At 41.1% G+C, this 23,896-nt stretch overlaps 2 protein-coding genes and 1 long non-coding RNA gene across 4 annotated transcripts; 1 reads left to right on the plus strand and 2 right to left on the minus strand.

Moving 5' to 3' along the window:
• Positions 1–263: 263 nt before the first annotated feature.
• Positions 264–9,015, plus strand: LOC147139073 (signal-transducing adaptor protein 1-like). Of its 2 annotated transcripts, none has more exons than XM_086046676.1 (12): positions 264–443; positions 2,789–2,860; positions 3,225–3,344; positions 3,432–3,488; positions 3,581–3,723; positions 4,549–4,680; positions 5,010–5,079; positions 6,531–6,633; positions 6,711–6,791; positions 7,883–7,915; positions 8,095–8,200; positions 8,643–9,015. In XM_086046676.1, the coding sequence occupies exons 1-12, from the start codon at positions 321–323 to the stop codon at positions 8,725–8,727; spliced, it is 1,125 nt and encodes a 374-aa protein (XP_085902802.1). In that variant the 5' UTR covers positions 264–320; the 3' UTR covers positions 8,728–9,015. The 2 variants fall into 2 exon arrangements, with proteins under 2 accessions (XP_085902802.1, XP_085902803.1); XM_086046677.1 differs by having other exon boundaries at positions 267–443; positions 8,095–8,217.
• LOC147139074 (uncharacterized) lies at positions 1,842–6,845 on the minus strand. The gene is made up of 3 exons (XR_015088910.1): positions 6,448–6,845; positions 4,992–5,899; positions 1,842–3,680 (listed from the first exon to the last, which is right to left on the minus strand). It is a non-coding gene; the product is annotated as an uncharacterized LOC147139074 (long non-coding RNA).
• A 2,922-nt stretch (positions 9,016–11,937) lies between the features above and the next one.
• On the minus strand, positions 11,938–23,771 carry fsd1 (fibronectin type III and SPRY domain containing 1). The gene is made up of 13 exons (XM_086046675.1): positions 23,562–23,771; positions 21,714–21,809; positions 21,493–21,624; positions 21,273–21,374; positions 21,045–21,067; positions 20,587–20,708; positions 19,851–20,060; positions 19,631–19,729; positions 19,392–19,539; positions 17,107–17,189; positions 16,768–17,019; positions 15,278–15,366; positions 11,938–15,192 (listed from the first exon to the last, which is right to left on the minus strand). The coding sequence occupies exons 1-13, from the start codon at positions 23,574–23,576 to the stop codon at positions 15,082–15,084; spliced, it is 1,482 nt and encodes a 493-aa protein (XP_085902801.1). The 5' UTR covers positions 23,577–23,771; the 3' UTR covers positions 11,938–15,081.
• Between the last annotated feature and the right edge of the window lie 125 nt (positions 23,772–23,896).

A 23,896-nucleotide genomic window follows, 5' to 3' on the forward strand; every position in this document is an offset into this window, starting at 1 on the left:
AAATGTATAGAGGCAATTCTTACTGTATAACCATACAATCTCTACACAACAATTCCCCTCTATGTGTGTGTGTGAAAAGTATGATTTAAGAAATGATCTAAACATGAACATGTCTGAAGTTGCTGGAGGGAAAGAGCGAGTACGTCCAGTTGCACTTGTTCTTCAACTTTGCAACACGAAGCCAGGTGCTTTCCACGCTTGTGGGACGTGCGCACACACAGACACGTCCCGTGAACCAATCCCAGGTCAAAGCGCAAACTATATCTTTGCCTCACTCGAGTGGCAGCCTCCTATCAGATCGAGGACATTCTTTGGTGCTGATGCGTGATTTAAGTGCTGAAGAGTCGACATTCACCATGAACAAGCGACAAGGGCGGCCCTTCTTAATGATGCCACACTGCTACTACGAAGGCTATCTGGAGAAAAGGTCCTTTAAAGACAAGGTAAGATGGATGAATGGCCACGGTGAGGATAAGCGGTTCAAAAATGGATGGATGGAATTAACATGTGAAATGGAGACGCTTCGTTTTCTTGTGGTTTCAAGTCCGTTGATCCATTTGATGCAATCTTTATATTAGATGCTTAAAAAAAAAAAAAGTAACAGTTAATTGGTTTTCACATCAAAACATGTCAAACTATTGTGTTTTATGTTTTCCAATGATTGCATGCCCCCCCCCAGAATGAAAATGGTCAATAATGACTTATAAAGAATGTTGATTTGGATAACAACGGGTAATTTTGTCATGATTTCAAGTCAGAGGGACAATTTGACTTTATTTTCTTTGAAAAGTCTCATTGAAGCATCATTTGTGAGTGGCAATAATCTAAATATTGATTGAATTGCCGATTGATGGCATTAATAATGTAATTGTAGCAATGTTTATAGGGCTTGATGATTTTTTTTTTTTTTTTGATGATTAAAGTCAAGACAGGTTTGTAAATGATCATTTGAACCACAGAGAAGTAGAGTGGGCTAACTCCATTTTGGTCGTTTTGCAGAAAAGTGATTCTATGCCTGTGAATAAATCTTTACTCCGATTACAAAAAATGTACTTTTCATCAGATTTGAGTTCATTCTGAATATTCATCATCACCATTTTTGATTCTTCTATTAATCTCCAAACCTCAATTTCTGGGATGTTTTGCAGTAGCTGAAGCCCGGTGGTTTCATATGTGCAGCTATCTTGGAAATTGGAGTTGGCCTAGTGTCAAACTGCTGAATCAGCTACTTTGCTGAGCGCAATAATAAACTTCTCTTAATGTGCAAAAATTGGAAACAAACCTTGATTTAAATGGGCTGGCTAGGGGCTCTCGAGGACCAGACGTGGGCACCCCTTGATTCAGACCATTATTCACCTGAATAATAATTTCTGCACTTAACTTAAAATGTTGAGTCACAACGTAGAGCAAGTGATGATTTTTTTTTTTTTTTTAATAGTGCTTCACGCACCAGGATGTTGTATACGTTTATGGGTGCTAGACAAAGACAGCGGGAGTGATTCATTGTCTTACACACGCTTACGTTATTCACCGCTTACACTTTATCTGTTGTTCAAACATCATCCATTTGATAAAACAATCAGCAGTCACCTGAACTCTTTCATTCTTTCAAATTACCAGCATTACAGTATTGCAGAAATATGTCTCCAGAATCAAACAAATCTTGGCGTTACAACTGCCATCGAGCCTCTGTAGGAGGAACTCCACAAGTGTGTTTGCTGTTTTCTTTGGCTTTTTTTTTTTTTTCATTGGGTTTTCTGTTGGGTGTGTGTGTGTGTGTGTGTGTGACGAAGTCACAGAACAGTAGCAACAAAAGGCAAGGTAGTGCAGGAAACGGAAACTGGATTGCATCAATGTAATATGAGCAATACAATTGAAGGACAGCAAATACAATTAAATGTCAATTATCTACGCCCATTAATATTGACTAATGTGCATGACCAAGGAAACACGGCAACAAAATGGCACCTTAACGGGCCATTACATGTCAGTGACTTTCAAGTGGTAAGAGTAGAATGTGTAAAATATGTAGAATAGATCAAATGCTAACAAGCTACCCGTTGGTACTCTGGACGGCTGCCCATTTTCCAGCTAAAACAGACTAGATTTGAAATGCTAAGATAATTTAGCTCTAACATGCTAACAGTTCATATACAGTATTATAAAGGTCACAAACTGAAGACAATAATAGGGGAATATTTTTTAGCACATTCTACTTTTCAGTTTATTATTTGGGAAAAAAAAAAAAAGTTCACGCATTGTGTCTCATTTGGTGTTGTTTAAAAAAAATCCAATTTCAAATTTTTATATTTAAAAACCTCAAATGTGCCAAAGGTAAAAATGTTCAAGGGGGGCTAATATTTCGCAAGTCACTATATAAGATAAGATAAGATAAGATAAGATAAGAATGCCTTTATTGATGCCACAGTGGGGAAATTTTCATTGTTACAGCAGCAAAGATATAGGTCACACAGGGACACGCACACACACAGAAACTCACCATGGTGTAAAACTGGTCCGACTGTCTGTCCTTGTAATGAAATATGACAAGTATCCAACACAAGTTGGCACCTTACATTTTGTAAACACATAATGCTGTGCGCACCAGTATCAGTTGAAATGTTTTACGCACGTAATGATATAATAACACGTAATTGCTCTCCCATCATCCACCAACACTAATGATTCTATTTACCTGGCTGGCTCGTTGGTTTATGGGTATTTTCTTTGTATCGTTTACGTCTTGGCTTAACATGATTTTACCTCCTTCCCCTGTATGTCGCCGTAGAAATCTCGCAAGCTGTGGACATGTCTGTGCGGCAACACGCTGTACTTCTTCAACGACAAGAGGGACACTGACGTAAGTAACGAGAATTTCAACTCAAGTAAAGTAGTACCTGACTACCGAGCATAGTATTAAATCCTTATCACTCCCTCTGAGTGTTTTCTGTAAGTTGCTACATGTTCGCATTGGAACTGACAACATGTTAGCATTTGATCTATTCCCATTTTGATGCCTGGGCTAGATGTAAAAATAAAAAAATAATAAAAATAAATCGGAAATATTTACGTTGGAAAGTAGTGATCAACAGTTTGGCCTATTTTCTGACCAAACCAGTAACTAGCAAGGCGTCAAATCCTCATCAAATTAAATTGCAGTCTTGCTATATGTTAGCGAAGAACTGTTAGCATGTTGGCTGAACGCTGAATTGTGTTTCAAACAGTACATTGAAAAGCTGGATCTCGCCGGGCCCATCGTGATAACAGACGACAATACGGTGGATTGCAACTTGGACGCAGCCAAACTGAACCTCCAGACCAAAGACAGCGAGATCAAATTCTCTGTGAGGAAAACATTGAAAGACATGAATAACACTCGATCCAGAGACATGCACGCGTGTCCGTCTCACAATAAACCGCGTTCTCTCCAGGCTCCGAATCCAGAGGCTCGAGAGCTGTGGAAGGGCTTCATTCAATCTGTGTCTGAGGTTGGCTTCATTACTCACTTGTATGATTAATATTCTACATTACGGATTATTGTTTGGAGTGTTGAAGTTGCGGTGTCGTGTCTGCGTTGCAGCTGACGGTGCCGTCGATGCTGAACCTGTTGCCGGGCCAGATGCTTATGTTGGAAGAAGTGGTGAAAAAGGAGAGGGAGCGACTCCGAAATGTCCAACAGTCTTCTCCCGGTATTCATGCGGACACCACAAGGGAAACGCCAGAGTGAGTCTTCATGTTCAACAGATGACGACATACAATGGTGCAGTTCAGATGAAAACCTCCACCGCAAATGTCCTGCACGTAACCGCTGGAGTGCTTGAACAGGAACGGCTGACTAGACTTGTTTTTATATGTGCCGTATGTTTTGCGTCACAAGTTGAAAAGTTAAGTTGAAATCCCGATTATAATAGTTTGGGATTTTTCACTATAGGTCGTTTTTATTTCATTTTGACATTTTTTTTAATTTATTTTTTGATTCAGTTAGATTTGATTCGTTTTTAGAGCAGGTTTTTAGTTTTTCTTTTACGAAAAATGCTTTGTTTGCATTTTTATTAGTTTTAGTATTCATTTCGTTTTTTTTTTAAAGGTGGGGTATTTGTCGAGTGGAAGTTAAAAAAAGATCACGTAAATGAAATTAAATAAGTAAACTAAACTAAATTCACAAACATTTGAACCTTCTTTTACAGCAATACAAGCATGATGTTAATTGACAAACACAAAAATTAAGGACATTTTCACTGAAATTAGTTTTACGTAAGATGTAGTTTCAGTTTTGTTTTTGTTTTTTTCATTTTTATTTCGTGCAACATTTTTTTCCCCCAATTTGACTTTTTCGTTAGTTAACGTTAACTAAAATAAACTTTGTTGAAATGCTCATTGTTGGCATGTTAGCATTTCCGGCATTCTCATTTGCCACATTGAAATTGTATTTTACGACAAAAAAAAATGACGTACTCGCACATCGCTCGCCGGCATGCCAACTGCTAGCATGTTAGCATTGGACTACATCATAATCTGGACTATTCCGTGATGTGGTCTATCCTGTAGCTGTTTCTACCGGGTGTCCCGCACGGAGGCAGAACTTCTGCTGGAGCAACAAGCCAGCCGAGGAAATATGCTGCTGAGGCCCAGCACGGCTGGCACCGGCTTCGCTATCAGCACCAGGGAAGAGATGAATGGGTACGCATGCACGAATACACACACTGTCCTATTTTATATTTATGTGGGTCCAACAGACGGCAAGAAGTCGTTCGCTTCCCAGCAAATTGCTTATTTATTTATATTTCACACTTCCCTTCTACTACCCATTTCCGGCCTTCAAAATAAAAGCATAACAAGCACACCATTACACAACACACAGATTCATGAATTGCAACTTGGTACCATCCCTAATGGCACACAAATGTACCAAGGCACAGCTATTGGGAATCACTGCATGTTGGCCTGGATGTCTTTTTTTTATTTTTTTTTATTCTTATTTGTTAAACTACCTGTGTGTTGTTCATCAGGCCGATCTTCAAACATTACCGCGTGAGCCGCAAGCAGGACAACAGCTTCGTCATCGACGTGGACAATCCTGTGAGTAGAAAGTAGTTAGTAAATCCCGGAAACCCGGCGTCGGATCATAAGCGCCTAATTAGTGATGAAAAGGAAAAGGAATGGCACTTTTGGCCATTGTTTGCGATGGGTGTTGCGCCGCATGACAAGTGAAAGTAACTTCTCTAATTAACAAGGGCAAGGCTAACTTTATTTATACAAGCACATTTCAGACACAAGGTAACTCAATGTGCTTCACATACTTTAAAAAAATATGAAACATTTAAAAGTATTTACATATCTACTGAGCTTACTAAAGTTACGAAAAGAACGTACAGCGCAAGAAGCAGATTGGGGAAAATGATGTCATTATATTTTAGAGAGTGACACAACACCGTCATTGAATTGTTATCATTTGGGGACATTGATTGATAATCTGATGAGCATGTGCATAGCCATAGGCTTTCTAAAGACTTACATCATCGCGTTTGTTTTCGTATTTGTCGCATTCATTTTGCCTAGTTTTGTCTTCTAAAATTTTTTTTTTCCATTTAAAAATCGGTTAAACAGTTTTACATTTACATTCAACACGATTCCAAATATATTTCATGAAATATAGATCTAGATTATACAAGTTTTATCCACGCAAGAGCGAGAAGAGATTACATAAAGCCAGGAATTCAGTGACGACTGCTAAATGGCACGTATGCCGAAAATCGAGACGCTTGGTGATGACAGCGCAACTGTTACTTGGAACAACGAAGTACAAGGGCCACCTTGGGCATTGAGCCAAAATTTTCTACGCCAAGACATTGTTAACTTAACTGTAGTCTTCTATCACATGCGCTGTAGGCAGCAAAACCTGTTTAAAAATGAGGAAAAAAGTTAGAAATATATTACATAATTTCAGCAAAATGATCTTCCAATGAACAGAAAAAATGACTTTGGAATTTCTCAAAACAAGTACAACTAGTCGGCATCAAGACTTCCACCAATTTCTTAAGACATACACCTGAAGAATTATTGTATTTCTTGATTTAAGATACTCCTAACCAGAAATTAACATCTCAATCATTATCGTTACAAAACCAGATGAAACGTTTTAAGGAAAAAAAAAAATCAGTGAATAAAGTGGAATGCTTGTACACAAAACTGGTAAGTTAGAAGAACAAATATGCTGCCTTGATTTGAGATATTTAATCTACATTTGATTTGAGTTTTTTTCATTATCACACACCAAAAATATATATATATATTGACACAATAATACAGTGGTCAGATTTTTAGAACGTATTAAAGAAAAACAAAAATACTAGACAGACTTTTTAGACATTTTCACTTCAGGGTGTGCTCACTTTTGTTGCCAGGCGTCGAGACATGATTGGCTGTGTATTGAGTTAGTGAACTTACAGTGGTTGGGGGTTCAAATCTGGTCTTTTCTGTGTGAAGATTGCCTGTCCTCCCTCATTGACACTTTTTTCGTGTGCGTGCAGGTTGCGTGTGCCTCGTTGCACGACGTCGTCATTTACTTCTCGGAAGCGACTGAAGGAGCGCTGACGCCACTTGCCAGGGAGGAAACCTACGAGCAAAACATCTGTAAGTAACTTTTCAACCTTTCCTATGTGCGGTGTCGCCGTCTTTTAATGACCTTTTCTTATTTTTGTTTTCTTCAGCTTACATTGGCTTGGATCATGAAAATGGAGAGAAGAAGGTGCGCGGAGCCTTTCCGCCGCCATCGCAACACCCCAAACCAGGTACAAACGCACACAGGACTCATCAGACCAAGTAATTATAATTATTATCACCTCATAGAATTTTCAAATTATTTTGTCATAAAGCGCCAAGACCAAAATTCTATAAAATGTGCCCGTTCATTACATTTTGGTTTGAATTTTCCTTTTAACTCATTCACTTGCCAGACATTTTCAGACTCTTTTACCATAATGTTTGAAAACTTTGAAATTGATATAAATAAATTCCTGGGATTGAATGACTGGGACTGTGAAAAGACAAATAAATATGTTTAATGAGTTAAAGAAGTGGCCAAAATGATCACAGCACAAATGTTTAGAACGGATTTATTTTCATAAAACTACAGTACAAAAATAAGCAAAAAAAAAAAATAAATAAAAGCCTCCCTTCATTGCTAGTATTTTCAGTTTAATTTGCTCGAAGCTCCACAAATGTGAAGGAAAACATTTTCATTGGATATGCTATGAGAAGACATTTCTTATAAAATAAATAATCTACTTTGAGTTTACATGTTCTTGTAATTGATTAATTTGATGAGCAACAAAAACAGCCAGATTAAAAAAAAAAGTGCATTAAATTATAAGGACAAATTTGAATATTGTTTTCCAAGGTGAAAATGGATAAAATACATTGAAATAAAATCAAAACTTGACTATCAAGACACTCTACTTATATAATACAGCTCTGGAAAAAAAAAAAAAAAGACAAATGGACATTGGAAAAGATGATCACACTATAAATAGAAAACATTTCAAACATGTTTTGTGCGTGGGATGGAACAAAAAAAAAAAATCTGCCTCGGTAAAACTTTCCACTGCATTGTGTGAAAAGACATTTATGAGAGCCTGAAGAGCTGATTGTTGCAGTTGTGTTGGCACTCAAAAGCTTGTCATTAAATGACAGTCGTGAACACTGACAACCTTTCGTTCATTTTTTTTTTTTTTTTTTTTTTTTTACATAGCTTTGCCAAGAGTGAAGACGGGCAGGAAAATGTCTATGTGAATGACAAGAGTGACTATTTATTATCTTGTCACCAACAGGCCCGGCTTCATTTTTGTGCGCTTACTGACTCACTCTTGTCAACACTTTTCAGATCGCAAAGATTCCACAGTGGAACGGTTACAGGGTGAGTCTCTTTTTATTACTTTTCTTTTCCACTTTGGAAAATTGGATTGATGGATGGCTTGATAGATATATGGGTTGAGAGAGCGAATTAAAAAAAAAAAATGGAAAAAGCTGTGTGAGTAAAAATTTTGGTTCCATCTCAGAGTATGACGCAGTGGTTGTTCTTTGACGCCTGTGCAGGGCCCGACAGGAAATCGCCGAAAACTCCCATGCCCACCCCTCGCAAACTTGCGCCGTCTTCCGGGCCGCTCGCCGCCAACAATTCCACGCCCATCAGCGAGCCGAGGTTGAGGAACCAACGCTGTACGCCCGCACTCATTTATACATTTGCACCTTTTTTTTTTTTTTAGTTCATAATAACTAATTTTATGAATTTCGTATGGTCCCAAAGGAACTTACTAGCATGTATTTTGTCTTTATATCTTTTACGTTTAAACAGTTTTCTACCGAAAAAATAAACGATCGTTTCAATAATTGTGATTTCTATTATTACCAAAATAATCGTGATTGATATTTTTTTTTTTCATAACCGAGCAGACCTAAATGAAAGTATTGTCATATGGAAGCCACGTCCGTGTTCTAGTGGCAAAGTGCAGCCGCATTTCCATCTGACGTTCTATAAGAATAATGACGGATAAGAATAATCACGGAAGTATTTGAATGACTTCTCGGTATGAGAAAATACAAAGAATGTGTGGATTGACCGTTTAATGTCCTTGCCCCTGCAGTCAGATCGGAACTGAAGCTGAGGATCGAGAAGAACGTCAAGTCTGTTGGCTGAGCGAGCGCGACCGCCGCAACCAATCAATGTAAACGTCTTTGACGACATGTCTGTCGCCACAACGACCCGCTGCACTTTCCCTTCCTTCCCCCGGACACTCCGCCGCAAATGGCAGTCGGTGCCATTAGCATTTCGGCGGGGCCAACGTTAACGTCCCTCGCATGTCTACACGCTGCTGGCGGTCTGGTTTTGACATGAATTGCACTTACTGTATTTGACAGTGGGCACGGATGTAAATAGAGCCCGCATGTGATTTGACTACAGTTTTCTACTAAACGTATAGTGTTGAACTTGATCTCAATAAAAGTTTACGATATTAATGTGCCATTGCGTGTTTGCTTTCTTAAATATATGACATTTTTTGTGGTCGTAATATGGAAAATATGGAGGACAGGAGACTAAAAAAAAACACAAAAAAAAAACATGAAAAACATTTTAAGCCACATTTGCATTAAAGGAGAAGTCAGGAATTCAGATTAATATTGCTTTTTGTGTAACATGAGTTCAAGCAGCAGAATCTACCTGTCTTTAGTCATCTCAGGGGGCGGCCATCTTGTCACTTGCTGTCGACTGAAAATGACATCACAGTTGCTCAGGTAACAAGTAATCACGGCTCACCTGTTTTCTGAAACTTAGCCAGGATTGGTCGTTACCTGAGCCCTGAGCAGTTGTAATGTCATTTTCAGTCGACAGAAGTGACAAAATGGCTGCCCCCTGAGAAGGACATAAACAGGTGGATTTTACTACTTAACTTATATTCCACAAACACATTATTCAGAATGCCATGTTTAGACTAGTGGGGACTGTATACAACATATTATTGTCCAGAATTGTTTTGGGTTGACTTCCCCGTTAAAAGATATGTTATATTTACAATGATTACTTAGTCCAAATATGACACACAATGCGTTCCAGACTAAAGGTCCTGCCACAATAACACTGAAAGCTCCAGAAACTGTGAAAAGTGAAAATATGTCTTCTGAAGGTAGGGCTGCAATGGGCCCGTCAGAAATCTGTGTAGCCCCAGTTAAACCTCTCTAGCATTTTATCTTATGTGTTAATATATATTTATGAATCATTTTGGGGTGTTAGCCACGCCCAAAACAAATCACCAAAAGCGAAATTGTGAAAAATAGTTTCACGCCTTATCGCCACAATTGAGTACTACATACTATGGTTCTCAGTCTTTGCATATGTTTTTAGCAATCATCTTCAAACATGTAGAATGTTTTTAGATACAAATCTCCGAATTCACTTTCCATCTTTAAAACTCATTCTACCCCTATGACATATTTATATGCCATTTACTGAATGAGTTAAGGACTTGGCACCTGTAGTTCCAGCTGCTGGGTTAAGTTTCTGAGACATCTACTAATTCAAAAAAACGTTTCCTTCTTGGCATTTGTAGTAATGGTTCCAAGAACTAAATTAAGACAATAGTTTTGCAGTCAAAATTTTTTTTTTTTTTTAAAAAGACAATGGTCCTTATAGTTTCTACGTTTTCTCCTCAAGTTCCAGTTACTTTACATTCTGGGCATTTGTAGGTTCAATTAACCCAGAGCTAAATCTGGCCTAGAGTTTATATATTGAAGGATGTGGGGGACTTAATATTAGCCAATATGTTAGCAAGATGTTACCCACGTGATTATTGTATTGCATATGGATAATCATGGTTTTATGTGAATCAGTGTATTAGTGATACATGGATCAGATCAGTAATTGTGTTACACATTTTTGGTAACGGCATTACACATTTATGGGCATCATACACAATTAGCTAAATATCTTTACACATAAGCAGTTATAACATAATAGCTGAGAAGGAAAACTCTTTGTGTCTCGTGTAAGCTCACAGACACGCAAACACACGTACACACATACACATTATAAATATACACACACACATACATATATATATATATATATATATATATATATATATATATATATATATATATATATATATATATATATATATATATATATATTAATATATATATAAATATACACGCACTCACACACACTAATGAAGATTTTTCTTTGCAGAGATCGTTTGCACTCTTTTGGAATTTACCTCGAATTTAGACAGCTAAAGTTAGAGTTCAATGAAGGGGAAGAATTGAGCCTTAAATTACCCCTGCAAGTTAATTGTTCATTGTTGGTTTGCCAGCCCGCCTGATTCTGAAAAAATTCCATCAAATTACTGTTTGTAGCGAGGCATGCACAATTGACTGTGGAATTTCTCAGTGACTATTGCATGACTCATGATACGATTCTGACATTTGCCAGAGTTTTTCTTTTTTCTTTTGCATTGTTGGCAGATTCTTATGTTGAAAAAAAAAACATAAATCATGATGAGGTCGCATATCAAAGGGTAATTGCACTATCTCTGCCAAGATGTTTTCTATAAACTTCGGCAGATGGCTGAAGAAATAGAAATAACTGGATTTTATTTTCACTTGTGTAGACAGCACGTGGCAAATGCAATGGTCCGTCAATGTTACTTTCTGCTTTAATTATGTTTATCATTTACATAACTTTTATAAAAATGGCAAAACACCAGTTCATAGTTTGCTGCACTCTTGTTTACTGAACAGCTGCCACTATACGATTTTTAATATCACTCCGCGAAGGCAACACGCTGGGTGGTATCCTATACAAAAAGTAGTACCCCTGGATTGTATGATTTGATGATTTATTTCATGTCGGTCGAATGCTCTCTCTCTCTCTCCTTAACGATCTCATTGGTATTCATATGAAAAAAACACAGTATTTTCATTAGTGTGTGGCATACGACATGTGCTCATAAGTCAGCTTTATGATTTCCTTTTTTTTTTAAATCGGTGACATCACTTGGTCCAACAAAGATGCTCTCACCTCTTTACCGTCCATATAGTGGTGATAGTCAAGATGATTTTTAAAAATACGTACCACGTGCAGCTTGCAGCTGTAATTATATTACCCCCGCCCGCCCAACTTATTATTTTTATCAATTGTTCCACTGCTTTCAATTCTTTACCTCAGTGATTGGTGATGTGAAAAAATAAATATGATAATCTTACATTCCTGTGGCTCCCTCTTATCCATTGTGTTCTGCTCCTTTATTACCTGGTTGGCGAAAGCGAACGGCAAAGCGTGACATTTGGTTAGCACGTGTGCGTGCTGGCATCTTTAATGACATCATTTCAAAGTTTTCCTTCGTCCCTTTATTCACTCAATCCAATAGCGATTCGAGACAAAAGTGCTTTCACTCCTTTATTACCTCACTTAATGGTGACAGGTTAATTTGAAGAAGAAGGAAAAAAGAGCTACTATTTACAGAATGTGGCGGGGCATTTGGTTAGCGTACGTGTCGACGAAACAAAAATATTCCCTGCGGGCAGTGCGAGGTGCTTCTTTAAAGCATCTACACGCACATTTTTCCGAGCCCAAACAGAAAGGGGCAGCAATGAGGAAGCAAAGCAGAGGTCAACGTGCAAACACACACGCACACACACAGTCAGACCAATTCCAGCAGTCTTTTCAGCACTTGCCAATCGGTCCAAGTCGTTCACCAAACAGCTTGCTCAACACATGCAGTCAGACACTTTCCACTGATAAGTAACAACAAAAAAAATGTGCTCATTGGAAGCAGGAATGACCTTTAGTGAGGTTATTAGTGTATTTACGCATCCCTTCTTGGCAAGACATCCAATGTCTAAATCCTCTGATTCGCTAAGAAAACAATAGTAAGCGCGATTAAGAATTGAGGATGAACAGCTAAAGCCCCTTTTACACCGCCTGTACAAGCTGGCATTTTTCCACCTTTAGTCCATATCGCCGTTTCGCATAACCAGTATGTCGACGGAATAGGCTGACAAAGACCGGCCTTGCAATGATCCGCCTTGATGAGGTAACGGCGTGAAGTTTACCACCCGACGCTCACTTCTCCTGCCTTGCTGCGCTGAAAGCGGTCGCCGCTGTCGGGGAAGTACAGTGATGCCTTGAGATACGGGTGACTTGACGTGCCCCTGCCAGATGAAGTTTTACCGTCAAACCAAACATAAAAGACGAAGAAGTGCACTTTGTGTATTTAAAACAACAACCCATCTTAACCTTTCGGTCCTCTAGCTTAATGCTAACGCTAAATAGCAACAATGTTGCAGTAATATAACCCTTGAAACAACGGATTGAACTCTTAACGGAGCAGGCGAACAATATACAATTACGCACAGTCATATATTCTTTATCCTTCACATTGAACGGCTGTATCAGTGCCGTACTGCTCTCAATGTACATTATATTCATTTGTATGTCTTAGACTGCCCCCATGTGGCCAAGGTGGGCAGACCAGAAAGAGCAGCACAATGGTCCTTCAATTGATGGAATGTGACAAAAACGGTTACCGGTAATTCTATTTAACTCATTCACTGCCAGACATTTTCAGACCGTCTTTTACCCTAAACTTTGAAAAAAATTGAAAAAAATATATATAAATTCCTGGGATTGAATGGCTGGACTGTGAAAAAAAAAAGTAAGTCCGTCAATGGCAGTAAATGAGTTAATGTCATTATAAAGTGCCTCTATGCCTACTTGTATGTTGTTGCTAAGTACAATATTATGGCGTGCTATTTTTCCTCATTAAAATACGTTATACTAATTTAAAATTTTTTTGGGGGGTGGGACGGATTAATGGATTTCCATTCAATGGAAAAAACAATATTTGAGATACAAGTGTTTTGAGAACCAATTAAACGTGGATCTCAAGGCACCACTGTATAACACACGTCACACCAGTTGCTGGCGCAGTGCGAAAGCAGCAATACATCACTTTCGCTGGGTTCCGTGAGAAAGTCAAAAGGCAGATAAGTGCATTATGTTTTCTTACGGATATTTTCGCAGACTCTGTGTAAAAATGGAAACTGGCACTAGTAAAAAAAAAAAAAAATTGAAAAAGATATGTAGTGATTGTTGTTGATGACAGAGGCACAGCAATGTTGCTGAGTTCCGTGTAAAAGTCAAAGACAGCTAAATGCCGCGTTTTCTGCTACGGCTCCCATGCCACCATTTTGGAGGCCCCTCAGTGTAAACGAGGTTACTGTCTGAGACTATAGAAAAAACTACATTAGAAGTAGTGACTGTTGTTGTTGCGGGAATATATCTGGGTTATAGATAAATGTCAAAGACAGCATGTTGTTTTGACCCGTTTGGCAGGCTCCGCGAGTAAACGTCACTCAGGAGAAGCCCGTTATGATACCGATCAAAGATACAGACTCGAGAAGCAGAAACTGTTTCTGATGTGAACACAGTTGCGGTGATATCGTGCTCCTGCTGGGTTTCGTGTAAAAGTCAAAGGCAGATCAGTCTTGCGGCTGTGGATTCAATGTAGCAATTTTGCGGGCTTTGCGTAAAACAAGCAACTGTCTGATACTAGTGTTGACAACAGATTGGTAAGAATCAATGACCTATGTTGTTTTTGAGAGAGTCGCAGCTGCGCGTAAATTAAAAAAGAATAAATGCTAGGGGCAAATTTTGCAGGGTCTGTGTAAAAGAAGTAATGGGTCTGATGCTTTGTCAACCAAAAATGACTTGATGAGAAGCAAGGATTTGTTGACACGTTCTGTGGAAAAAAAAAAATCAAAGGTGGATACATTTGAGGGTCAGGTGTTGCAGAAGCTCTGCATAAAAGAGGTCAATGACTGATGGCATAGTCAAAAAAAGAACCCCCCCCTCCCCAAAAAAAATGTTTTAAAAAGAATTGATGAGAAGAAGTTACTAAGTTGTTGAAGTTGTGGAAATAGAACTGGGTTCCGGGTAAAAGTCAAAGATGGATAAATGCTGGGTCAAAACTTTCAGGATCTCTATGTAAAAGGGGCTTTTGACAAAGCATGTTCGAATGTTCGGAAAAAGCGGCAAACAGCAGAGCTCCAAAAAGTGCCCAAACTGTGTCAAGTACGATTCAAAATGAGAGTTACTGGCTGTGATATCAGCGCTACGTTCTATTCGTTAGCAAAGAGCCGTTTTTTAATTTGGATTAAACAGACTGGCGCAGAAGTAACATTAAACTAGACGTGATTAACACAAGAATCACTGACAAACGCTTTAACGAAATGGGGGTGGGGGGTGGGTGGGAGTGGGGGAGAGGGGCGTTCCTCTCGCAGCGGCGATGTGAAAATGAGAAGAAAGGCACAGGGAGAGAATGAAGGACGGCTTTAAGAAGAAGGGCAGCGGCCAGCGCTAAATCATGGGACGGAATTTGGACCCGCGAGAAGATGCCAACTCTTTTGCGGCGGCGGGCCAAGGGGCGGCCGAATAACACCGCCAGCGACTGCAGTCATGCAGGGGGGTGGGTGGGGGTCGGATGGCGAGCTGCTGATGGAGTGAGGGGGGCGGGGCTTTGTCATGGCCTAGGTGAGGCTGGCGTTAGAGCTGCTGGTGCCGCTGTTCTTCCTCTGACCGCTCTGCACCACGCTGGGGACCTGCAGGCCCGTCACCACCGAGAAGCTGCCGTTCCACACCTGCCAAGGCGCACAAGCAGAGCAGGGATCGGCTGAGGCCAGGAGCGGGAGATTGGAGGCGTGCGAGCGCCCCCGTCGTTCTCACCATGAACGCCGGGATGAGCGGCTGCTGGAACTTGGTCCTGAAGGTGTGCATCAGCTGCTTGCTTTTGGCGTTGAAGAAGGACAGCACGCCTGGCAGCCGTGACGAGTATACGAAAGCGGTGGCAAGAGAAGAAGAACATGTGAAACTGAACGGACTCAGACCGCGTCCCTGTTCTTTAGTGTGGAGTAATTCGAATAAAAAAATTTTTTTTTTTAAAAACTCAGAGGCATTTTTTTTCCCTGCCTCAAGTACTCGCTTATTTACATATCAAATATCAGGAAGAAGTCCAACTTTCAAATAATCCTTCCTTAGCAAATAATATACGGACATCAATAGCAAGGTCGCAACACCGGCACTGCGTCGCGGCGTAATGGCTGAGTTGACTCTCTTCTAGATTCTAGGAGACCACATGGAACCAAATAGGTCATCTCACCGTGCGTATATACCTCTATAATACCTGAACCGTGCGTCACAATGAGGAAAAAAAACAGAATACAAACGTATGGAATTAAGATGCAAGCAACTGCCGCTGATCCCGTTTCCCGCATAACATCCGCAGCGGCAAGCGGCGACCCAAATGACACCGGTGATTACGTCTGTCGAGTGTCATGACGAAGATCACGCTTAGATGCCTGTGGGTGTATTTGAAGGAATGCTTTTCATACTTTGGATAAAATGCCTTTACGGCGTTCCTAAAGTGACAGGCACACTGGCATTGAAAAACTCCCTGTCCAACCTGAAGTAGTACATCATTTAACCTTGACAGCGTTCATCATTTTCACTAAGGTTTCATGAGTATTGAAAAAGTGTTTTGTTCTGACTCTATTGATATTTCTCTTGGTTAAATTCTCTTTAGTACAGCTGATGAGAATGTTAAAATATTACTTGAAACATTGCCTGCATGCTTCATAAAGTTTTTAGGATGCAACACCTTAGACTCTGGAAGGGATGATTCATTCCATTCGAAATGAGGGTTCCAATATTTTATGATAGTAAAATAAAAGAAACGTAGTAATTAAATAAATCATAAAGCCGCCATGAAACCTTATGAGTCCTCCCAACTGATCCAAATGAAGCAAAGCTTTTTTCTTCTTAGTATTTTACCCCAAACGGCAGCGTTCACAATTTGAAAATGACATTCTACAAAATTGCGATGTCCATTTGAATTGGATGAATTGTTCAGCCCTATTGAAAAGTCGTAAAATCCTACTTCTCGTGCGTTAACATTTTTCAAGACTTTTGAAAGATTGATTTGAGGCATTTTAATGCCAAATAAGGCCTCGCTTATTCACTTCATGAATCCACAGGCCGCTCAAGACCTTTTAAGGCTCCACGAGGAACCCTGCAAATGGATGCAATTCATCTCGATTTATGTTTGGGAAGCTGATAAAAGAGGGAGTTGGGTGAAGCAGTTTGCGTCCCAATTTCGGAGATTGCGAAAATAAAACCCACATTCCTCGGTTAGTGGGGGAAATTCCACGTGAAAGCACCTTCGTCGTAGTTACAGTAGACTCCTATGCTGCTGGGGATGGGGCAGTCCAGAGTCCGGGCCTTGTTGTTGTGCTTGGCGGTGAGGCTCTGCTGGAGCCAGTTATTCAGGTGGATGCACCAGGAGGCATTGCTCTTCCCCAGCTGGTCGAAGCGGCCCAGGCTGCGCACGGCCACGCCCACGGCAAAGGCTTTACTCTCCTTGTCGAAGCGCACTTCCCAGTACTGCTGGCCGGCGTCTATGGCCGTGTCGGCTACGGGTAGAGGCGATCCCCCACGTCAGCGTTAATCGTGTCGGATCACTTTCGGGGATTTTTTTTTGGGGCGGGGGGGGTCCTTACCCAGCACTGTGTAGGACTCTGCTGTGAAGCGGTCTCTGTTGGGCCGGGCGGTCGGGGCTCTCTTTGGCGACATCAGCGCCGACCTGGTGAGACAAAAAACGGTGGTTTTGATCAAATGCTCAAACTTTGAGGATCAATTCCACCTCTTCAAGGTAGCAGCGTTTTGATGCTCCTTTTTCCAGCTCCAGCCAACTTGATGTCGCAGTCGGGAATATATTTGGTGACTCAAGAGCTTCCCCTACAGTTATGAAGTGGAACTTACTTTTAAAACACTGGAATACAGTAGAGTACATACAAATGAAAATGCAATGGTAGGCAGTTTAAAATCATGTTCTACAACATGAAATGAATAGAATATTAAATCTCAATAAATTAGAATACGGTAGAAAAGTTCATTTACTTGAGTAATTCAATTCCATTACAAAACAGATTAATTTAATGCATGGGAAAATACTTTTTAAAAGACCCATTTCATTTTCCAGTTTCTATATGAAATTGTTTGGATTCTTCATATTGTCGCTGTCATGTGAAAAACACTTACCGGTATCTCCATTTTTTTTTCTCATTTTCTTATTTTTACATGAATCATGTTTCCGCGTTACAGACGTCGCATTGAAGCGAAAATAAAAAAAAGTTCCAAAATTGGAGATGCGTGTGTTTTCACAGGACAGCGACTCTATGCAATATTACATGATTATATAATAATTGTGTTTTTATTAGTTGAAAGCTATAGTCATTCAAATAATTAAAAATGAAACATTTCACTCTGTCTGTAGTGAACCTGTAGTTTCGTTTTTTTCATGAAATAACGTTTTCCATGTGATTCAAATGATCTTAGATGGACCTTAATTAGCTGTATGCTGTCATTTATATTTGATGTATTCTTCAATGAAACATTACGATACTATGTTGCAATACAAACTCAAGTGAAAAAGCAACCAAAATGTTTTCCAGTTGCCGAGCCATACAATATATTTTAACGTGGTACAAATGAAATCAAATAAATCATTTGCGACAGCACGTGTGCTGATCGGGCTTGCGCGTGCAGCTGGGGCCTGTCCCAGCTGATGAGAGGCGGGGCATAGCCTAGCCTGGTCATCTGCCAATCACAGGGCACACTGTAGACAAACGAGCATGGACAATTTAGAGTCTTCAATCAACCTACCATGCAGGTTTTTGCAATCTGGGAGGAAGAAAAGTCACACAAGCACACGAAGAATACGCAAAGTCCACAGAGGAAGGCCAGAGCCAAGATTCAAAATCTGAATCTAGAAACTGGGAGGCAGACATGCTAACCACTACGAGGTACAAATAACTGCAGGAGTTGCCTTTTGACATCAGCTTTGTTTCTAAAGCCAACCATTCATAAATGGGGCAATGCTTTTTCACTTACGACTTAAGTTATGTTCAAGGCAGTGTTAGTCAATAGAATACAAAATCTAGTAAAGACTGGTCACAATAAAGTAAGTTATTATTATTCAATACACTACAAAATGAAGATTTGGATGACAAGCAAAATAAATATTTTGAGAGGAAAAAAAAAAGTTGTCTTCAAAACTGTACCGAACCGTGGCCCCAAAACTAAGTTAGGGATTGTACTGTGGGGGACCTGTACCCTCCCACCCCAATAATCAGAAATGAAAAATGTTGCAATTCCTGTGAAACAAAAGATTGCATAATCACAGTTTTTCTATCCGTTTTAACTAAGGATATCGTCTTTCAACTAAGTCCCTTCCAAAATATCTTGCCAAATATTTTGTTGTTGTTGTTGTGCGTCCTTGCATTCTGTTTGAGACAGACTTGCATCAACCTGCTTTTTCCGGGGTTTCCCCAACTTTTACAGCATAAAACCCAAACTAAATAAAATCATGTATCAAAAACAAAACAATTACTTACATTTTTTTTTTTTTAAATTACACAAAATTCATTTCTTTTGCTTGTGTGCAACGTTTCAGCACAATAGTGAGCCCCGCGCCTATTTGCGGGTCGCTTTTCTGGAATTCAACCATTGCCGTTTTTTGCAGCTACTTGCTGAAAAACGGACTTATTTGCAGTTTTTGAAATGTTCATGATGGGAAAAAAAATTATGGAAAGTTTGAAATGACGGTGAAAGTGTTTTGGGATCATAGCCTGTGGTATTCTTACGGTCTAAACAATAAGTATATGCAATTAGAAACACAACTCAGAGGGGGGTATTATTATGTACTAGTAGCAAGCAGCACATGATGAAAAAAATAAAATAAAAAAATCCTATCAAGTGCTTTTTACCACTTCCTAAGACGCACCTGGCTGGTGACTGCATGGGCGAACTGGTTCGGGTCTTCTCTTTGCGAATGTCCTGGATCTTTCCGCCGGTGCCATCCCACTCCACGTTCAGGTCCTCTATCTTCAAGTTCTGGTGGGCCGAGGCCGAGTCCAGTTTGAAAGTGAAAGCTGGGGGACAAACAAAAGGGGAGCTAGCTGATAGTGGGAGCACGTGGCGTCGGTTTTCAGGATCCCCCCCCCCCCCCCCCGTGGTACTCACCGTGGGTTTCCAGTGTAACGGGCTCTGAGAAATCTCCCGCCACAGCCTTGTTACACGCCCTCACCCTGAACGTCATGAAGCGGGTATCAAAGCGCAGACCTGACGACAAGAACACAACCGAGGTTAATAGTAACGATAATTTTATTTGTGTAAGCACATTGGATAATCGAGAACAGTTTCTCTCCAATTGCCAACCCCATCTTTGCGATCCTTAGCCGACCTGTGAGCGTGTGCTCCGTCTCCCGTATGCCCTCCACAACCATCCAAGGATAGTCCTCTCTAATGCGTGGCGGACCCTCGTGGTTGGTACGCCGATGCTCCAGGATGTAGTGGTCTATTTTGCTGTCGGGCTCCGCTAGTGTCCAAACGACAGTCACAGTGTTGTCGCACACCTGGCACTCGGACAGCTGGATCTCTGGCGTGGCCGGAACTGCGCCAGAAACCAAAAAAAAAAAAAAGGAAAAACGGAAACCTTTAAATCTGCGCTTAACTGAAGTCTCGGCATATTTGTCCAGGACATTTTGTCTGAACTCAAAATGTGTTATGGTCGAACTTCTTTGTCATGCTCCACCCGCAAACAATGATTAAAAAAAAAACAAAAAAAAACTCAATTTAGTGTAGCCCATTCTATTATACGTGGTTCAAATTGGGTTGCAATCAGACAAAATCTCAATGACAAATTTGTGTTTAAAGGGAGCCTGGGGAGGGCCAAAAATGAGCCTAAAATGGCCGGTTCCAAAAAAAATGGCAAAAACAAAATCATTTCATGTTGCCAAAAAAAAAATTCAGGGAGCGTTACTGAAGCAATTTTGGGGTGTCATGCCCTTTGACCAGCACCATACAAACTTTGACCGGAGGGGCACGGTCCCTGTGCTTGCAGCGTTTTACTGTATCGCTATTGAAAGCTCGGATTGGACAAAAAAAAAAAAAAACAACAACAAAAAGACAGTGCAGACCTGGAAGAAACTTGAGGCCCTGCAGCAGGGCCTTCTCCTGGCTGAAGTCTACCATCAAGTGGCTCATGTTGTCGCTGGCCTTGGCCTTCAGGGAGAGGCGGAAGGCCGGAGCCATCGTCACGCTGCCGACAAGAGAGGAGAGTCACAAAACACAGGACGACGCGTGGATGCTAGCCAGGACTACCACTGAGCGCATCGCCCTGATGGGCGCTGGAAGGCGGAGCTAGAAGGGAGCGCATTCATCCAGGGAGGCGGGGGGTAAGGGAGTTCGAGTTGACACGAGACGGTACAACACCACAACAAAAAGGCTCTTGAGTGGAAAGTTACCAAAGTGCTTATTGTCTAAGAAAAAAAAGGGTGGCTACATGTTGGAACGCATGCACGCTATCAAACGAGATGGCTGGTTACATAAGGGCAAAAAGAACAAAATGGAAGCAATGGATGGCTGAGTACAATACCTATCCTTAATGTCTTTGGCCGCCTGGAGGGGAAGAGGAGGAGAGAGAAGATACGAAGCGAAGAGACAACTGAGTTTGGCGCCCACCATTGTTGACGTCACATTTACAACAAAACATGTCGCTGGCGGCTTGGCGACGCCACAGAGAGGACACGTGTGTTTTGTTTTGGGTTTTTTTCTCCTGTCGTTTCACATCGGTTGGCTGCGGGCCAACGACTGCGCAAGTTACCTGCGTGAAGCCGTCCGTTCCGGAGGAGCAAAGCGTCTGATTGGCCAGCTCCAGCAGCTCCTCCGAACTCTCCAGCGCTTTGGAGCAGGCGCTCAGCTGACTCTGAGGGAGAAAACATAAAACAAAAAAACACAGGGATGTTATGTTTGTACCTCGTGTCGCTTTTCATACGATTGTGCAGGCGTTCATAAGGTTGTGGCTGGCGAGTGTCCAGACTTACCTGCAGCTCGTAAGCGCGGCTGGCTCGTTCCTGTTTAATGCGCGTCAACATGTTCTCCTTCATCTCGTCCAGAACCGAGTGGAGCGAGTTGAACTCGGACCCCAGGTCCTCCTGCACTCGGGTGGAGTTGGCCTGGTGGAGGAGGAGAAATCAAGGATGACAGGTGAAGAGTGTCCACCTTCATTTGCGTGTTCATCCGCCCACCAGTCGCGTGTCCTTACCTCCAGGTTGTCCAGGCTCTGTTTGAGACTGCAGACGAAATTTGAGATCTCGTCATTCTTGGTGGCCAGCGTGTGGGTGATTTTACGCAGGGACTCCTGCAGGAAGGAAAGCGTTGCACCTCAATTTTGCTTTATAAAACACTTTAACGTTGATAAGAAATAGAAGTACTTGTCGAACATTTAAACACTTTAACGATGAATGGATAAGCGGATTGAATAACGGATGGATGGTATTAAACATATTACTCGTTGAATGTTTAAACTAATGACCATTAATGCAATGTAAAACCTTAAATTATGACAAACATATTTACAAATGACAAGTACTGAATTTGGCAGGTAAACAGTCTGTACCTATCGCGACATGCTAACTGAGCAGTCTCACTGAGCCTTCTTGTCAGACGGCACAAACCGATGCGACCCAAACACATGACGCCAGTCTCAAGGGATCCAAATCATCGTCCTCTGACTCTGGCTAAGAGGCCGCGACTATCATGACAGGGAAACACGACCACGCTGCTTTAAATGAATCGGCTTACTTCATGCTATATATCTATATGTGGCATTAAAAAACAATAGAAACAGCTAATCTTACAATTACTCTAAAAAATGGCTTACAGTAGGTTTGATTTAGAAAAAAATGCACTCAAAGTGTGCGTGTATATCACCTTTGCACCTTGTAAAAAAAAAAGCCACTCCACTTAGCATTAACATAAAAGACTATCTCATAACTTCTTCCACAATCAATCAGAGCTAAACCTAGCTCCTTCAACAACACAGAAAAATATTACAGAAGCTTCACATCTACTTGAGATGCACCGATAACCATAGCAGTATCAGTGGCCATACTATTAGTCCATACCTGCTCCGATACTACAATAGCACTGAACCAGTCTAACATTTCATCAAATCAACATACTATCTTGTCTGCGTGGACCACTCTGCATTCTGCATTCTGGAGGCCAAGCCGCATTTTACACTCTGTAAAATTGTTAAGAGTAGTGCTGAAGAACAGCAGTTTCAACATGCACAATTTCATCAAACATCTGAAGAAGTTATAAAATTACCTTGTCGGGATGGTAAGTGCTGTTTTTATAAGTGTGATGTTTTGCATTTGAGCAATTTGAACAATATTTGATTAAAATCAAACACATTTCACAATTGCAAGGCATTGATCGGCTCTTAGTGTCAATATCCTTGCATAGATAGAGCTTGAATGAAAGGGAGTATTTCCCAGGTTTCTGGGACTGTACCTAGGACGAAAATAAACATCTTTGATGTATTCGTGTGTTCTACTGATGCGTTTAGGTGAGTCACGTTGCCTTGGAGGCTCCTTCGGCCATGTGACACATTATCTTTGTCCTGATTGGCTAATGCCACCTGACCTGAGCTTCGAGGAGGCCACTTCACGGCCGGAAGGATGCGCGTTCATAATTTAATCATGCAGCTGAGCAGCCATTGAAGTGGAACTACCGCATTCAATGACACACCGAATAATAACATTATAAAAATAATAATAACAAAATAAAATAAAAACCAGCAACAAACATGACGTGTCCACTTAAATGTAGCATATAAAAATGGGGAAGACACAGTCACTGTTGAAGACTGCGTCCATGTTGGGAGAGGCCGGTCGCCCGTTTCGTGTCCTACGACGCCAAATTAACCATTACATAAAAGACAATGGTTAAAAATATAGTTTAAAGCAGAATGGCTGACATTCGTTTGAGGTTGGGGCCAACAACAAAGTCCGCCTTCTCGCCCTCTTTCCTTTGTACGCTACGCCCTGAAACGTCCTCCCCCAGTCAGTCGGAAACACCTGTTCCTCCGGCTCGGGCTCAGGCTCACCTTCTGGTCTCCCATCTCGGCGTCCCGGGACTATGGCTCCCGTCGAGCCGCAAACAGCGCCGCCGGTTTCTCCTCTGGTTCCGGCCCGCTTTCCGGGAATTAGCACGGCGGAGGTGGTACTGATGCTGTCAGGGTGCGACGCATCTTTCGGGACGGACACTAAGCGAGCAGCAACGCCTTTAGGGCCGCGAAGCGAAAGGCGCATGCGTCACCGGTGGATTATGGGTAGCCGTGTTTCACACTGTGGCTGAGCGTGATGCTACCTTCATGGACCTTACGGGAACAAGAGACTTACACGTGGGCAGCCAAGAAGGATAGTAGAGTATCAAAAAAAA

Source organism: Filicampus tigris, chromosome 12, assembly GCF_054856515.1.
Source record: "Filicampus tigris isolate MCC_2025a chromosome 12, RoL_Ftig_1.0, whole genome shotgun sequence".
Lineage (NCBI taxonomy): Eukaryota > Metazoa > Chordata > Actinopteri > Syngnathiformes > Syngnathidae > Filicampus > Filicampus tigris.

Excerpts from the sequence above, each read along its gene's own strand:
- LOC147139073 (XM_086046676.1), top strand. The coding sequence starts at position 321 with ATGCGTGATTTAAGTGCTGAAGAGTCGACATTCACCATGAACAAGCGA. Across the intron at positions 444-2,788 it reads AAAGGTCCTTTAAAGACAAG|AAATCTCGCAAGCTGTGGAC; the intron begins GTAAGATGGATG and ends ATGTCGCCGTAG. Across the intron at positions 8,201-8,642 it reads ACGCCCATCAGCGAGCCGAG|TCAGATCGGAACTGAAGCTG; the intron begins GTTGAGGAACCA and ends TTGCCCCTGCAG.
- fsd1 (XM_086046675.1), bottom strand. Across the intron at positions 21,068-21,272 it reads GAACGGACGGCTTCACGCAG|GCGGCCAAAGACATTAAGGA; the intron begins GTAACTTGCGCA and ends CTTCCCCTCCAG. Across the intron at positions 15,193-15,277 it reads CGCTCATCCCGGCGTTCATG|GTGTGGAACGGCAGCTTCTC; the intron begins GTGAGAACGACG and ends GCGCCTTGGCAG.